This window comes from Oncorhynchus masou, unplaced genomic scaffold (assembly GCF_036934945.1).
Source record: "Oncorhynchus masou masou isolate Uvic2021 unplaced genomic scaffold, UVic_Omas_1.1 unplaced_scaffold_55___fragment_4___debris, whole genome shotgun sequence".
Lineage (NCBI taxonomy): Eukaryota > Metazoa > Chordata > Actinopteri > Salmoniformes > Salmonidae > Oncorhynchus > Oncorhynchus masou.
In genome coordinates this window covers 34,030-50,000 of record NW_027016729.1, presented here as the reverse complement: position 1 = coordinate 50,000, position 15,971 = coordinate 34,030, and the positions used below count along the sequence as shown (strand labels likewise).

The 15,971-nt window shown below is 41.5% G+C and overlaps 1 protein-coding gene across 1 annotated transcript; it reads left to right on the top strand.

Moving 5' to 3' along the window:
* Positions 1–181: 181 nt before the first annotated feature.
* LOC135539101 (interferon-induced protein 44-like) lies at positions 182–10,316 on the top strand. The gene is made up of 9 exons (XM_064964956.1): positions 182–435; positions 3,233–3,307; positions 4,941–5,005; positions 5,520–5,553; positions 5,834–6,038; positions 8,997–9,146; positions 9,236–9,407; positions 9,568–9,668; positions 9,920–10,316. The coding sequence occupies exons 3-9, from the start codon at positions 4,951–4,953 to the stop codon at positions 10,112–10,114; spliced, it is 912 nt and encodes a 303-aa protein (XP_064821028.1). The 5' UTR covers positions 182–435; positions 3,233–3,307; positions 4,941–4,950; the 3' UTR covers positions 10,115–10,316.
* Positions 10,317–15,971: the final 5,655 nt, after the last annotated feature.

Sequence of the window (15,971 nt, the reverse complement as noted above, 5' to 3'; positions counted from 1 at the left end):
AAACATAAGCATATGACAGCAGTTTGCATAATATAATACTGCAAATATTTGTTAATAGTTCACTGACCTTCTCTCACTTGTAATGTCATTGATAAAATATGAACAATTGTGTTCATAAATGGTCTGACTTCATAGAAATGTAATTGGTTTAGAAGACTATAATAGCTGGGCGTTTGTCTTGCTGTCTAAACCACATAACCACCTGATGCTCTTATTTGTAAAATAAAAGTGAAAGAGTTATATTGAAAGTAAAACTATGGTCCCTCTATTACTATAATGGCCCCATTTACAAGAAATAGCTAGAGAAATAGGAGAGCTAGACAGTACTCCTCACCTGAATTTCACTTTCTATTGTGCAAGTATAGCTAGGTGCTGGTGAAATCCTTTTTTCAGAACAACAGAGTCTCAGTCTTAGGAGGAACTAGTACCAACAAGGTAGGTCTATTCACATTTTTGTAATACATTTTTATATTATCTTTTATAAACAATTTCTTCTGATGATAGGAAAATTGGTAGAGGACCTGATCGATATACAGTACAATATTTGCATTTCAAAAGGGAAAATCTAATATAAAAAGCAATATAAATCATTGCTATACTGCAATGTTTGTAGAAGCTGTCCTTTGTGCACAAAGGAAATCTGTAACCTTGTCTTTTATTGTTCCAATACATCTTCTACATTATGGGGCAGTTTCCTAGACATATATTAAACTATACAATAATTATACAAAAAGAAATGTTTACTGAAACACAAATCGAATGGTAACTTCCACCTGTCTTTGCTTTCACAAGTACCTGAAAAGCCGGTTTGGGAGGCATTTTGTGTTCCTAAATATACTGAACAAAAATATAAACGCAACATGTGAAGTATTGGTCCCATGTTTCATGAGCTGAAATAAAAGATCACAGAAATGTTCCATATGCACAAAAAGCTTATTTCTCTCAAATTTTGTGCACAAATGTGTTTACATTCCTGTTAGTGAGCATTTCTCCTTTGCCAAGATAATCCATCCACCTGACAGGTGTGGCATATCAAAAAGCTGATTAAACAGCATGATCATTACACAGGTGCACCTTGTGCTGGGGGAAACAAAATGCCACTCTAAAATGTGATGTTTGTCACACAATGCCATAAGTTTTGAGGGAGCTTGCAAATGGCATGCTGACTGCAGGAATGTCCACCAGAGCTGTCGCCAGAGGATTGAATGTTAATTTCTCTACCATAAGTCACCTCCAACATCGTTTTAGAGAATTTGGCAGTGCGTCCAACTGGCTGTTAGTGTTTTTTTGTGAAATAAATAGAAGTCAAATTGCTGACTTACATCAAGTGCTTTGCATTTCTTGGCCAGTAGCTTCTCGATGTCTGAAGCTACCTTCTCCACCATCTCATAAGGAGAATTCTTTACTAGGCTGAACTGCCTTCTTTTCTCATTGTAGATCTTCAAAAAGAGTTTAAAAACAATAGACATCAATTTGAGTGCAGTTAAAGGACAGTTCCACATATGTTGTACATGTACTGATTGTATTATTGCATTTAGCATCATTTGCAACAGTTTCCGATCTTTGTGGACACCTACTCGTCAAACATTAAATTCCAAAATCATGGGTATTAATATGCTTTGGATTAAACTTCTTTAGGAAAACAGCCCTAATGTTGGAAACAAACATCATTTATGTTGCTGTTTATTTTTCAAGCTATAGCACACAATATCTTACATACAGCAGGTATTTAAAGGACCAAAGAGTTTGGTCTGCTTCGTATTTTCATTTTTGCCATGGAAAAAAATATTGTAATACTAGTATCCACCCAGCCCTAATAGCTGCAGTGCAGACATGACATACTATTCAACCAAAATAGTATTTTTATGTTCCAGGATTGAGTTAAAAGGTCCAATGCAGCCGTTTGTATCTCACAGTCAAATCATTTTTGGCTAACAATCAAGTACCTTTCTGTGATTGTTTTCAATTAAAATTTCTCAAGCTGAAATGTTGATAGGTCTGTCTGGGAGTGGTCTGAGTGGGGTGGTGAAACTATCTGTTATTGGCAGAGAGGTTTGGAACACTCTTTCTTATTGGAATAGCTACACTGTTTGTATTCGCTTATGTTTCCGGTCACCTTGCCCTGGTTAAAAGCAGTGGTTTGCGCTTTCAGTTTCGCACAAATTCTGCCATCAATCCACGGTTTCTGGTTTGGGAATGTTTTAATAGTTGCTGTGGGTACGACATCACCGATGCACTTGCTAATAAACTCGCTCCCCGATTACCTTGTGTACCAATGTAAGAAATAACACGTAAAAAAACAAAATACTGCATAGATTCCTAGGAACGCGAAGCGAGGCGGCCAGTAGTGTTACCTTGATGCTGTCGTGCCAGGGATGGTCTCACTGGACACGTTCTGCTTCACTGGCCAGCCTCTGCAAGTTCAGGTTAGAGAACAGAGAAAACTAAGGTCCTGCCCTTTATTTTGAATAGTCCTAGTTGAATGGGTGGGATATTTATACAAAAAATGATATTCACATTATTTATAACAGGGCCTGCCTTGTCAAATAATGTCCACTGCCAAATGGTTTCCACCCCTGGGTCACAACGGGATTCAATTAGCTATTAGCATATGTTGTTAGTGCCGTTGCTAGAACCTGTCAAATCCTGACCGGCCTACGTAATGAACCAAAGCGTCTGTCTCTGTGCTGGTTGCCATTCTGGTTGCTATGCTGGTTGCTAGCTCTATTCTACCTCATAGTGCTCACGGACGACGGAGGACATGGGTGGTTCTGGTTCCATTTCAACTCATAAGCGAATTTCTAAAGTAGCCTGGATGAACTCTATAGGTACTGGGAGTTTCAGAACAAATTAACCACACAGGTATGATGAGAAACATAAGCATATGACAGCAGTTTGCATAATATAATACTGCAAATATTTGTTAATAGTTCACTGACCTTCTCTCACTTGTAATGTCATTGATAAAATATGAACAATTGTGTTCATAAATGGTCTGACTTCATAGAAATGTAATTGGTTTAGAAGACTATAATAGCTTGGCGTTTGTCTTGCTGTCTAAACCACATAACCACCTGATGCTCTTATTTGTAAAATAAAAGTGAAAGAGTTATATTGAAAGTAAAACTATGGTCCCTCTATTACTATAATGGCCCCATTTACAAGAAATAACTAGAGAAATAGGAGAGCTAGACAGTACTCCTCACCTGAATTTCACTTTCTATTGTGCAAGTATACATAGGTGCTGGTGAAATCCTTTTTTCAGAACAACAGAGTCTCAGTCTCAGGAGGAACTAGTACCAACAAGGTAGGTCTATTCACATTTTTGTAATACATTTTTATATTATCTTTTATAAACAATTTATTCTGATGATAGGAAAAATTGGTAGAGGACCTGATCGATATACAGTACAATATTTGCATTTTAAAAGGGAAAATCTAATATAAAAAGCAATATAAATCATTTTGAGTGCAGTTAAAGGACAGTTCCACATATGTTGTACATGTACTGATTGTATTATCGGGGTGGCAGGGTAGCCTAGTGGTTAGAGCGTTGGACTAGTAACCGGTTGCCAGTTCAAACCCCCGAGCTGACAAGGTACAAATCTGTCGTTCTGCCCCTGAACAGGCAGTTTACCCACTGTTCCCAGGCCGTCCTTGAAAATAAGAATTTGTTCTTAACTGACTTGCCTGGTTAAATAAAGGTAAAATTTTTATTGCATTTGGCATCATTTGCAACAGTTTCCGATCTTTGTGGACACCTACTCGTCAAACATTTAATTCCAAAATCATGGGTATTAATATGCTTTGGATTAAACTTCTTTAGGAAAACAGCCCTAATGTTGGAAACAAACATCATTTATGTTGCTGTTTATTTTTCAAGCTATAGCACACAATATCTTACATACAGCAGGTATTTAAAGGACCAAAGAGTTTGGTCTGCTTCGTATTTTCATTTTTGCCATGGAAAAAAATATTGTAATACTGGTATCCACCCAGCCCTGATAGCTGCAGTGCAGACATGACATACTATTCAACCCAAAAAGTATTTTTATGTTCCAGGGTTGAGTTAAAAGGTCCAATGCAGCCGTTTGTATCTCACAGTCAAATCATTTTTGGCTAACAATCAAGTACCTTTCTATGATTGTTTTCAATTAAAATTTCTCAAGCTGAAATGTTGATAGGTCTGTCTGGGAGTGGTCTGAGTGGGGAGGTGAAACTATCTGTTATTGGCAGAGAGGTTTGGAACGCTCTTTGTTATTGGCCTACTAACTAATTTAAAAGGTCCCCCGCCTGGGGATGTCACTAGGGCAGGCCAATACTTCATCCCACCAAAACAGGCTGAAATTTCAACTGGCCTTCCACTGTAAGGACATTATCATAATTTTCACAATTTCACCGTATTATTCCAACCTCATAGTGTGGATATATATATATATATAACACAGCACAATAAAGTTGACTGCACTGAGCCTCTAATTCCACTAATTAAATCTCTGTAAATTCTATTTAATTCAATTCAAATTCCAGGTCAGTCTTTAAATTCAGAAATAATTAAATTCCTCTCCATTCCAATGTTAGGTAAATTACAAGAATTCAATTCCCAATTCTATATTAGGTCACAACAATTCCACAAATACAAAATTAAATTCCATCAGGCTTTAAGGCTGATCATGTGACTAATCCAACAGCCTACCTATACTGGAACTATAAAAATACAAGTTGAAAGTATTTAAAACAAATCCTGCAGTCAATGTTTGATACATTCCATTAACTGGGAAATGTAAAAATACTGAATTCCAATTTAATTCAATTCTACAGATGAATTGGAATTGTACAACATTTCAAGTCCAAACAGTCTCATTCCAATTCAATAACTTGATTGGGGTTGGTTGGGGTCAATTTGGAATTGACCCCAACCCTGTTACATTCCCTCTTAGAAAAGCAAACATGGGTGGAGAAGAATCAAGGCCAGCACCGACACCATCACACCCACCAAAGAAGGGTAAGAGAGATATGACATATCTGTAAAATACAGTCAACACCTGATAGTGAATATCAGGTGTGAGTGCAAATTCTGTTCAAGCACAGTGCATTGGTCCCAATTCTTTTTACTTTTTTTCTGGGAACCTGCAGACACAGTTTTAGCGCATGCATTGACCACAGCCCCAAGGCTTTACTTATATAGTACATGCCCTGTAGGGGTGGCAGGTAGCTTAGTGGTTAAAGTGTTGGGCCAGTAACTGAAAGGTTGCTGGATCAAACCCTTGAGCTGACAAGCTAAAAAACTGTCATTCTACCCCTGAGCAAGAGAGTTAATGTCCTACTGGGGAGCAGTGGGTTATTGTAAATAAGAACTTGTTCTTAACTGACTTGCTTAGTTAATTAATGAGTAAGTTTCCATTATATCTATGTGTCATTGTAATCAACATTTGAAAGTAAGAGATGGTGGGTACTGGAATGTGGAAAACAATAGTTTAGTGATTTTAATCTAGATGTGTTCTATGTGTGTCACACAGAATTTGACAGAGAATGGAGGGAAACACTTTGGAGGTAAGTACTGTACCGATTGAACAAATATGGAGGATGAAAGAAAGTAAAACGAATGTTTTTTTTGTTTTGTTTGTTTTACATTTTATTTAACTAGTCAAGTCTAGTTAATCAATTTAGTCCTGGTGTTATCTTGATGCAATTTCGCTGTATATAATTATAAGGAGTCTATGGCAACTGTTTTGCATTGAATCTGTGCCACAAATGGGAAAAGGTTAGCATTTGGAAACAATGGCCAGGTCAACAAAACAAGAAGTAACAGGCTCTTCATTGTCTCTGACAGTAAAGGAGAGAGAGACCACATGGTGGATAATCTGAGGAGCTTTAAACTGAGTGATCCTGACGTGGGTCAGCTCAGATGCCTGCTATATGGACCAGTCGGTGCAGGAAAGTCCAGCTTCATCAACTCAGTCAACAATGTCTTCCAAAATCGGACAACAAGTGGTGCCCTGGTAGCTGCTGCCTCTGGCTTAAGCTTCACCACGACAGTAAGCTGCAGTGCCTAATACGTTTAACACAGACACAATGCAGGCATGGAATATGGCTAATATAATATAATATATCCTGGTACACTAAGACACAGTATTTCATGAGCTACAAACAGGCAGAGACATGAAGAGGGACTTACAGGAACAAAGAGGTTGTCTGCGCTGTTTTAAATGCAAAACGTAGTCAATCACAGGGGTGTAGGTTTGCAAAATTAGGACCATGGAAAGTATAAATACACTCAGACAGTTGGAAACTTCAAATAAAAAATGGAGACAAATGTATATCATTTACACATTTTTATATGAAAAGGTGTATAAAGGAAATGGACAAGGCAAATGAAAGCACACAAATCTGTCTATAAAGAAAACATAAATGAGTTGATAACATCACATAATCAAGCCTAGATAAATGCAAAGGATTTAACTACACAGTAGAATAAAAAGAAGAAATGTACACAGTAGAAATGTTATATTTAAGCAATAAGGCCGAAGGAGGTATGATATATGATCAATATACCATGGCTTAAGGCTGTTCTTATGCACGACGCATCGCGGAGTGCCTGGACACAGCACTTATCCGTGGTATAAGGGCCATATATCACTAACCCCCGAGGTGCCTTATTGCTATTATAAACTGGTTAGAAACATAATTAGAACAGTAAAAATAAATGTTTTGTCATACCCGTGGTATATGGTCTGATATACCACAGCTGTCAGCCAATCAGTATTCAGGGCTCGAACCACCCAGTTTTTAATATGTATTCTACTGTATCGTTACAGCGCCTTGTGAAAGTATTCGGCCCCCTTGAACTTTGCGACCTTTTGCCACATTTCAGGCTTCAAACATAAAGATATAAAACTGTATTTTTTTGTGAAGAATCAACAACAAGTGGGACACAATCATGAAGTGGAATGACATTTATTGGATATTTCAAACTTTTTTAACAAATCGAAAACTGAAAAATTGGCCGTGCAAAATTATTCAGCCCCCTTAAGTTAATACTTTGTAGCGCCACCTTTTGCTGCGATTACAGCTGTAAGTCGCTTGGGGTATGTCTCTATCAGTTTTGCTCATCGAGAGACTGACATTTTTTCCCATTCCTCCTTGCAAAACAGCTGGAGCTCAGTGAGGTTGGATGGAGAGCATTTGTGAACAGCAGTTTTCAGTTCTTTCCACAGATTCTCGATTGGATTCAGGTCTGGACTTTGACTTGGCCATTCTAATACCTGGATATGTTTATTTTTGAACCATTCCATTGTAGATTTTGCTTTATGTTTTGGATCATTGTCTTGTTGGAAGACAAATCTCCATCCCAGTTTCAGGTCTTTTGCAGACTCCATCAGGTTTTTTTCCAGAATGGTCCTGTATTTGGCTCCATCCATCTTCCCATCAATTTTAACCATCTTCCCTGTCCCTGCTGAAGAAAAGCAGGCCCAAACCATGATGCTGCCATCACCATGTTTGACAGTGGGGATGGTGTGTTCAGGGTGATGAGCTGCGTTGCTTTTACGCCAAACATAACGTTTTGCATTGTTGCCAAAAAGTTCAATTTTGGTTTCATCTGAGCAGAGCACCTTCTTCCACATGTTTGGTGTGTCTCCCAGGTGGCTTGTGGCAAACTTTAAACAACACTTTTTATGGATATCTTTAAGAAATGGCTTTCTTCTTGCCACTCTTCCATAAAGGCCAGATTTGTGCAATATACGACTGATTGTTGACCTATGGACAGAGTCTCCCACCTCAGCTGTAGATCTCTGCAGTTCATCCAGAGTGATCATGGGCCTCTTGGCTGCATCTCTGATCAGTCTTCTCCTTGTATGAGCTGAAAGTTTAGAGGGACGGCCAGGTCTTGGTAGATTTGCAGTGGTCTGATACTCCTTCCATTTCAATATTATCGCTTGCACAGTGCTCCATGGGATGTTTAAAGCTTGGGAAATCTTTTTGTATCCAAATCCGGCTTTAAACTTCTTCACAACAGTATCTCGGACCTGCCTGGTGTGTTCCTTGTTCTTCATGATGCTCTCTGCGCTTTTAATGGACCTCTGAGACTATCACAGTGCAGGTGCATTTATACGGAGACTTGATTACACACAGGTGGATTGTATTTATCATCATTAGTCATTTAGGTCAACATTGGATCATTCAGAGATCCTCACTGAACTTCTGGAGAGAGTTTGCTGCACTGAAAGTAAAGGGACTGAATAATTTTGCACGCCCAATTTTTCAGTTTTTGATTTGTTAAAAAAGTTTGAAATATCCAATAAATGTCGTTCCACTTCATGATTGTGTCCCACTTGTTCTTGATTCTTCACAAAAAATACAGTTTTATATCTTTATGTTTGAAGCCTGAAATGTGGCAAAGGGTTGCAAAGTTCAAGGGGGCCGAACACTTTCGCAAGGCACTGTATATCCTTTGAGTTAAAAACCAAAACGTTGGTCTTGCATTTTTACTTTATGCACCTTCTGCACATTTTGGGGCATTGTGCCCTAAATCAATTATATATAAAGGGTCTTAGTAAAGGGTCTGAATACTTACAGTACCAGTCAAAAGGTTGGACACACCAGCTCGTTCAAGGGTTTTTCTTTATTTTTACTTTTTTCTACATTGTAGAATAATGGTGAAGACATCAAAATGATGAAATAACACATATGGAATCATGTAGTAATCAAGTGTTAAACAAATCAAAATATATTTTATTTTTGAGATTCTTCAAAGTAGCCACCCTTTGCCTTGATGTCAGCTTTGCACACTCTTGGCATTGAGGTAATTGAGGTAATATGTATATGTACTGTAGGTAGAGTTTGGTTGAAAGATCAGGTGTTCCTAATGTTTTGGGCACTCAGTGTATATATTTGTTGATTCTGAGCCTCAGTTTTGGGATGCTTTTCATGTTTCTGCGTGTGAGAGTATTTATCCTTTCCATACAAATGTTATTAAATAAACCATTGATTTTCAGTACGACACACACTACATTCAAGGCCGTTCAGGTGAAAAACGTCTTCCCTTTGCATTCAATGATGTCATGGGTCTGGAACAAAACAAAAATGGGTTGCACCCTGATGACATCATCAATGCTCTGAAGGGCCATCTACCAGAGGGCTATGAGGTAATGCAAAAGTCAAACACACACACACACACACACACACACACACACACACACACACACACTAACAAATCTTATATTTTCTTGGTCAGTTCAATCCTTTCCACCCATTATCGGACCAAAAAAAGGAATTCATTCAGAATCCCAGCTTAAGTGACAAAACTCACTGCTTGGTGAGTATTGTGTCAGCGGACAAAATCTCTCGCATGTCAGATGATGTCATAGCCAAGATGAAGAACATCAGGGCAGAAGCCAGCAGACTGAGTAAGTAAGCTCTTTAAACTCTGTTTCTCAATAGAAACTACAACTATGGCTGGCTATCAGTTGTCACCTTTCAGCTGTAGCTCTTGACTTTTCACTATTATATGATACAGTGTTACTTATGCTAGTCCTTCTATTCATTAAATATTCATTTCTATTGCAGAAATTCCTCAAGTTGTTGTCATGACCATGCCAGACAAGGCTTGTGAGCTGGTGAACGAGGATGTGAAGAAAATCTTCTACAGCAAGGTGATCAAAGAGAAGGTAAATCACATGACCTCAGACCTGAACAAATTTCACATTGCCTGGACAAGTGTTTAACATGTCAGCTAATCATATAACATGATGAGGCAATCTGATGCTCAACTGCACAGTTGATGACGTGGCACGCAACCATCGGTTGACGGAATGTCTGCAATGTAGTCAGCCATTAAATCTTGGTTGTGCTGACATGATTCAATGATCATCACTCAAGCAAAACTGATCCAGCCCTTTTTGTCTCCAACGTTTTTCAGATGCAGATCTGCAGTAATGAGCTAGGCCTTCCCATGAACTGCATCCTGCCGGTGAAGAACTACCACGAGGAGGGGAAGATGGATAACAACATGGATATCCTGATACTGAACGCCATGACTCAGATTATGAACTTCGCCAACGACTACCTCTGGGACCTCCAACAACATGCAAATCAAAAAAAAAACAAGTATTAAGAGATTAGTTAGTGAGCCCTGCAGTTTAAGATTGAAATAAAGTTCCTAATTTCTATATTTTTGACATTGTTGTCGTATAATTTAGTGTCCATGTAGAGGCCTAAATATGTTATCTGGTGCACTGGGAGGAATGTATTTTGATTGAGTATGCATTTCGTGTGACAAGAATCTTTAAAATAAACTGAGTATTGATTGCTGTGCATATATGCTACTTTTTAACATCAACACCCATCAGTGTACAATTGTGTTATATAAACTAGCATCCTTCACCGAATTCTTTAGATGACAAACTGATTTTAAACTATACTTTGTTTTATTGATATTGCTGTAACATTAATTGCATGTGACATTATTGTTGTATCATTTTTGTGTGTAGCTTTTCTGCTTAAATTGACTTAATTTCCAGGTAAATGTTAAGTTAAATAAATAATTTAAAAAATATTTACTATTGATGACATCGACATCTTTCTCTCTATAACCGGGTTTCCATCCAACCATTTCATGGGGATGAATTACCTGACGCATAAAGAAACTCATGATAGGCCTGATGGAAACGGCGGCAAATTTGTCAGTAAAATTTCCCAATGTCGACAAAACAAAATACACTACACAAGGGTGGATAATTTTGGTGGTCTGTGAAATAAATTATGCGACAATTGTAGTGGAAACGCATTAAAGTGCAAATATTGCTATAATAACAGTCATATCGAAGTAAACTTGGAGTCACGCGATGGTTTGTTATGTTGTACAGCCAGCACAAGGTGGAAAAGCATGCAAAGTTTATAGGCAGATTAAATACAGTAAATTATGGTGAATTTATGCTAGTTAACCTGTTGAGTGTTAATGTGAAGTGGGTGGTTGTATTAAACATATCTTAATGAGAGGACCATGAACAGTACCTAGTAATGCCTAAATCTCCTTTGCATTAGCGTAGCCTCTTCTGTAGCCTGTCAACTATGTGTCTATCTATCCCTGTTCTCTCCTCTCTGCACAGACCATACAAACGATCCACACCGCGTGGCCGCGGCCACCCTAATCTGGTGGTCCCAGCGCGCACGACCCACGTGGAGTTCCAGGTCTCCGGTAGCCTCTGGAACTGCCGATCAGCGGCCAACAAGGCAGAGTTCATCTTAGCCTATGCCTCCCTCCAGTCCCTCGACTTCTTGGCACTGACGGAAACATGGATCACCACAGATAACACTGCTACTCCTACTGCCCTCTCTTCGTCCGCCCACGTGTTCTCGCACACCCCGAGAGCTTCTGGTCAGCGGGGTGGTGGCACCGGGATCCTCATCTCTCCCAAGTGGTCATTCTCTCTTTCTCCCCTTACCCATCTGTCTATCGCCTCCTTTGAATTCCATGCTGTCACAGTTACCAGCCCTTTCAAGCTTAACATCCTTATCATTTATCGCCCTCCAGGTTCCCTCGGAGAGTTCATCAATGAGCTTGATGCCTTGATAAGCTCCTTTCCTGAGGACGGCTCACCTCTCACAGTCCTGGGCGACTTTAACCTCCCCACGTCTACCTTTGACTCATTCCTCTCTGCCTCCTTCTTTCCACTCCTCTCCTCTTTTGACCTCACCCTCTCACCTTCCCCCTACTCACAAGGCAGGCAATACGCTCACCTCATCTTTACTAGATGCTGTTCTTCCACTAACCTCATTGCAACTCCCCTCCAAGTCTCCGACCACTACCTTGTATCCTTTTCCCTCTCGCTCTCATCCAACACTTCCCACACTGCCCCTACTCGGATGGTATCGCGCCGTCCCAACCTTCGCTCTCTCTCCCCCGCTACTCTCTCCTCTTCCATCCTATCATCTCTTCCCTCTGCTCATACCTTCTCCAACCTATCTCCTGATTCTGCCTCATCAACCCTCCTCTCTTCCCTTTCTGCATCCTTTGACTCTCTATGTCCCCTATCCTCCAGGCCGGCTCGGTCCTCCCCTCCCGCTCCGTGGCTCGACGACTCATTGCGAGCTCACAGAACAGAGCTCCGGGCAGCCGAGCGGAAATGGAGGAAAACTCGCCTCCTGCGGACCTGGCATCCTTTCACTCCCTCCTCTCTACATTTTCCTCCTCTGTCTCTGCTGCTAAAGCCACTTTCTACCACTCTAAATTCCAAGCATCTGCCTCTAACCCTAGGAAGCTCTTTGCCACCTTCTCCTCCCTCCTGAATCCTCCTCCCCCCCCCCTCCTCCCTCTCTGCAGATGACTTCGTCAACCATTTTGAAAAGAAGGTCGACGACATCAGATCCTCGTTTGCTAAGTCAAACGACACCGCTGGTTCTGCTCACACTGCCCTACCCTGTGCTCTGACCTCTTTCTCCCCTCTCTCTCCAGATGAAATCTCGCTTCTTGTGACGGCCGGCCGCCCAACAACCTGCCCGCATGACCCTATCCCCTCCTCTCTTCTCCAGACCATTTCCGGAGACCTTCTCCCTTACCTCACCTCGCTCATCAACTCATCCCTGACCGCTGGCTACGTCCCTTCCGTCTTCAAGAGAGCGAGAGTTGCACCCCTTCTGAAAAAACCTACACTCGATCCCTCCGATGTCAACAACTACAGACCAGTATCCCTTCTTTCTTTTCTCTCCAAAACTCTTGAACGTGCCGTCCTTGGCCAGCTCTCCTGCTATCTCTCTCAGAATGACCTTCTTGATCCAAATCAGTCAGGTTTCAAGACTAGTCATTCAACTGAGACTGCTCTTCTCTGTATCACGGAGGCGCTCCGCACTGCTAAAGCTAACTCTCTCTCCTCTGCTCTCATCCTTCTAGACCTATCGGCTGCTTTCGATACTGTGAACCATCAGATCCTCCTCTCCACCCTCTCCGAGTTGGGCATCTCCGATGCGGCCCACGCTTGGATTGCGTCCTACCTGACAGGTCGCTCCTACCAGGTGGCGTGGCGAGAATCTGTCTCCTCGCCACGCGCTCTCACCACTGGTGTCCCCCAGGGCTCTGTTCTAGGCCCTCTCCTATTCTCGCTATACACCAAGTCACTTGGCTCTGTCATAACCTCACATGGTCTCTCCTATCATTGCTATGCAGACGACACACAATTAATCTTCTCCTTTCCCCCTTCTGATGACCAGGTGGCGAATCGCATCTCTGCATGTCTGGCAGACATATCAGTGTGGATGACGGATCACCACCTCAAGCTGAACCTCAGCAAGACGGAGCTGCTCTTCCTCCCAGGGAAGGACTGCCCGTTCCATGATCTCGCCATCACGGTTGACAACTCCATTGTGTCCTCCTCCCAGAGTGCTAAGAACCTTGGCGTGATCCTGGACAACACCCTGTCATTCTCAACCAACATCATGGCGGTGGCCCGTTCCTGTAGGTTCATGCTCTACAACATCCGCAGAGTACGACCCTGCCTCACACAGGAAGCGGCGCAGGTCCTAATCCAGGCACTTGTCATCTCTCGTCTGGATTACTGCAACTCGCTGTTGGCTGGGCTCCCTGCCTGTGCCATTAAACCCCTACAACTCATCCAGAACGCCGCAGCCCGTCTGGTGTTCAACCTTCCCAAGTTCTCTCACGTCACCCCGCTCCTCCGCTCTCTCCACTGGCTTCCAGTTGAAGCTCGCATCCGCTACAAGACCATGGTGCTTGCCTACGGAGCTGTGAGGGGAACGGCACCGCAGTACCTCCAGGCTCTGATCAGGCCCTACACCCAAACAAGGGCACTGCGTTCATCCACCTCTGGCCTGCTCGCCTCCCTACCACTGAGGAAGTACAGTTCCCGCTCAGCCCAGTCAAAACTGTTCGCTGCTCTGGCCCCCCAATGGTGGAACAAACTCCCTCACGACGCCAGGACAGCGGAGTCAATCACCACCTTCCGGAGACACCTGAAACCCCACCTCTTCAAGGAATACCTAGGATAGGATAAGTAATCCTTCTCACCCCCCCTTAAATGATTTAGATGCACTATTGTAAAGTGGCTGCTCCACTGGATGTCAGAAGGTGAATTCACCAATTTGTAAGTCGCTCTGGATAAGAGCGTCTGCTAAATGACTTAAATGTAAATGTAATGCCTTATACTGTTAGAAAGCGGTTTTGTTGCTTTTGGGGGGTATTTAATATTTCTATTAACTTTTTGCACTAGCACGCATTGCTATAGTAAATAGTATGAATTTTTTTTATCATAAATATATTTTATATTCTAATTTCATTCGCTATGAACAACCAATTCATGAAAAATTACAATTGATATGCTATGAGATTTCAGCTGCCTAATTTACTGTAATAATTTGGTATAAAACTAGTGGTTGGAAAATCTGACAAATTTCCTGGTGCACTGCTCTCATTCATTGATGTCTCTATCCCCCTGTGAAGAACACAAAGTGGTTTTGTATCACATCTTCAAATTGTGTTTTTAAAATTAAATTTGATATAGAATGATGAGACTTCCTATGGCTGCAGTAGACTCTCAGCTTTGCAGCGCTATGCAGTTTGTGCCTGTGATGCACCATCCACCACATATTGACGAACAGTCCGGTCAGCGATGACCCTTTTCCTAACCTTAACCTAATTTTCCTAACCTACAATGTTCATTCTCAACCTGCTGCGTAAGCCGTATCCTTATCGAAGTGACGCGTTTTTAGGGAATCTCGATTCAAAAAGCCCCACCGTTGACGTCTCTGGTAATTCCTTTGTCTCCGTCTTTCTGGCAGATGGACGCCTACTTGGCGTATCGCTGCCACCGCTGGTTTGAGTGCACACTACACTCTCAACCCAAAGTAATAAATTGTGACTAAAACTAACCAGTAACCTTACTTAAAAGTAACAAGCGTCCTGTCCCATCAGAACATGCAAGAGTATTATAGCGAATGCATATTTAAATGCAATTTAAATCATGTTTGAATTTGATTTGACATTGCACTTTTAATTGGTTCAATATTCTTTGAGAGAAATATGCTGTCAGGGTTGCCAACATTCTCTCGACCAAATAAGGGACAAGAGGTGGCGTGCCAGTGCACGGTGCCACAGCGGTGTGGGTATGGTGTTGTGTGAATGAATGAATGAATGAATGAATGGATGAATGAATGAATATACAGTGTATATTCTTATTCAATTGGAAAGGCAAAACATTTATATATTCCATTTAGTCTATAGCTTTACTAAAACTGTATCATCATGTAAAACTATGTGAATAAACCTCAAAATAAATTATCAAAGAAATCAAAATGTTGACCTTTACAGCAAAATATATATATACATTTCAAGTGCAAGAGGAAGAGGGGCTTGAGTCACTCACCAAGTCTACTTTTCCCATTAATATTTTTTACTGCTCTTGACAGTTTCAAGCTGTCCTTTTGCATTGCCAGAGAGAAGTCCTTACAGTTCACAGATATTTGAAGTTCATTTTTTTATAAAAAAAATAAATAAATTACCCCATTTTTCGTGGTTTCCAATTCTTAGTTGCTACTATCTTGTCTCATCGCTACAACTCCCGCTCGGGAGAGACGAAGGTTGAGAGTCATGCGTCCTCTGATACACAACCCAACCAAGCTGCACTGCGCACGTCCAACCTGGAAGCCAGCAGCACCAATGTGTCAGAGGAAACACCGTGCACCTAGCAACCTTGGTTAGCGCGCACTGCGCCCAGCCCGCCACAGGAGTTGCTGGTGCGCGATGAGACAAGGATATCCCTACTGGCCAAGCCCTCCCTAACCCGGACGACGCTAGGCCAATTGTGCGTCGCCCCATGGACCTCCCGGTCGCGACAGAGCCTGGGCGTGAACCCAGAGTCTCTGGTGGTACAGCGTAACCACTGCGCCTCCCAGGAGGGCCCTGAAGTTCAATTTTGATCAGCTCTGTGCTGCATCTGTTTCTTGAGTCTGACCATGTAATG

Bases quoted from the DNA above. Each gene is read 5' to 3' on its own strand.
- LOC135539101 (XM_064964956.1), top strand. From the start codon at position 4,951: ATGGGTGGAGAAGAATCAAGGCCAGCACCGACACCATCACACCCACCA. The intron at 6,039-8,996 runs GTAAGCTGCAGT...ATTGATTTTCAG, and splicing joins GCTTAAGCTTCACCACGACA to TACGACACACACTACATTCA. The intron at 9,408-9,567 runs GTAAGTAAGCTC...TTTCTATTGCAG, and splicing joins GGCAGAAGCCAGCAGACTGA to AAATTCCTCAAGTTGTTGTC.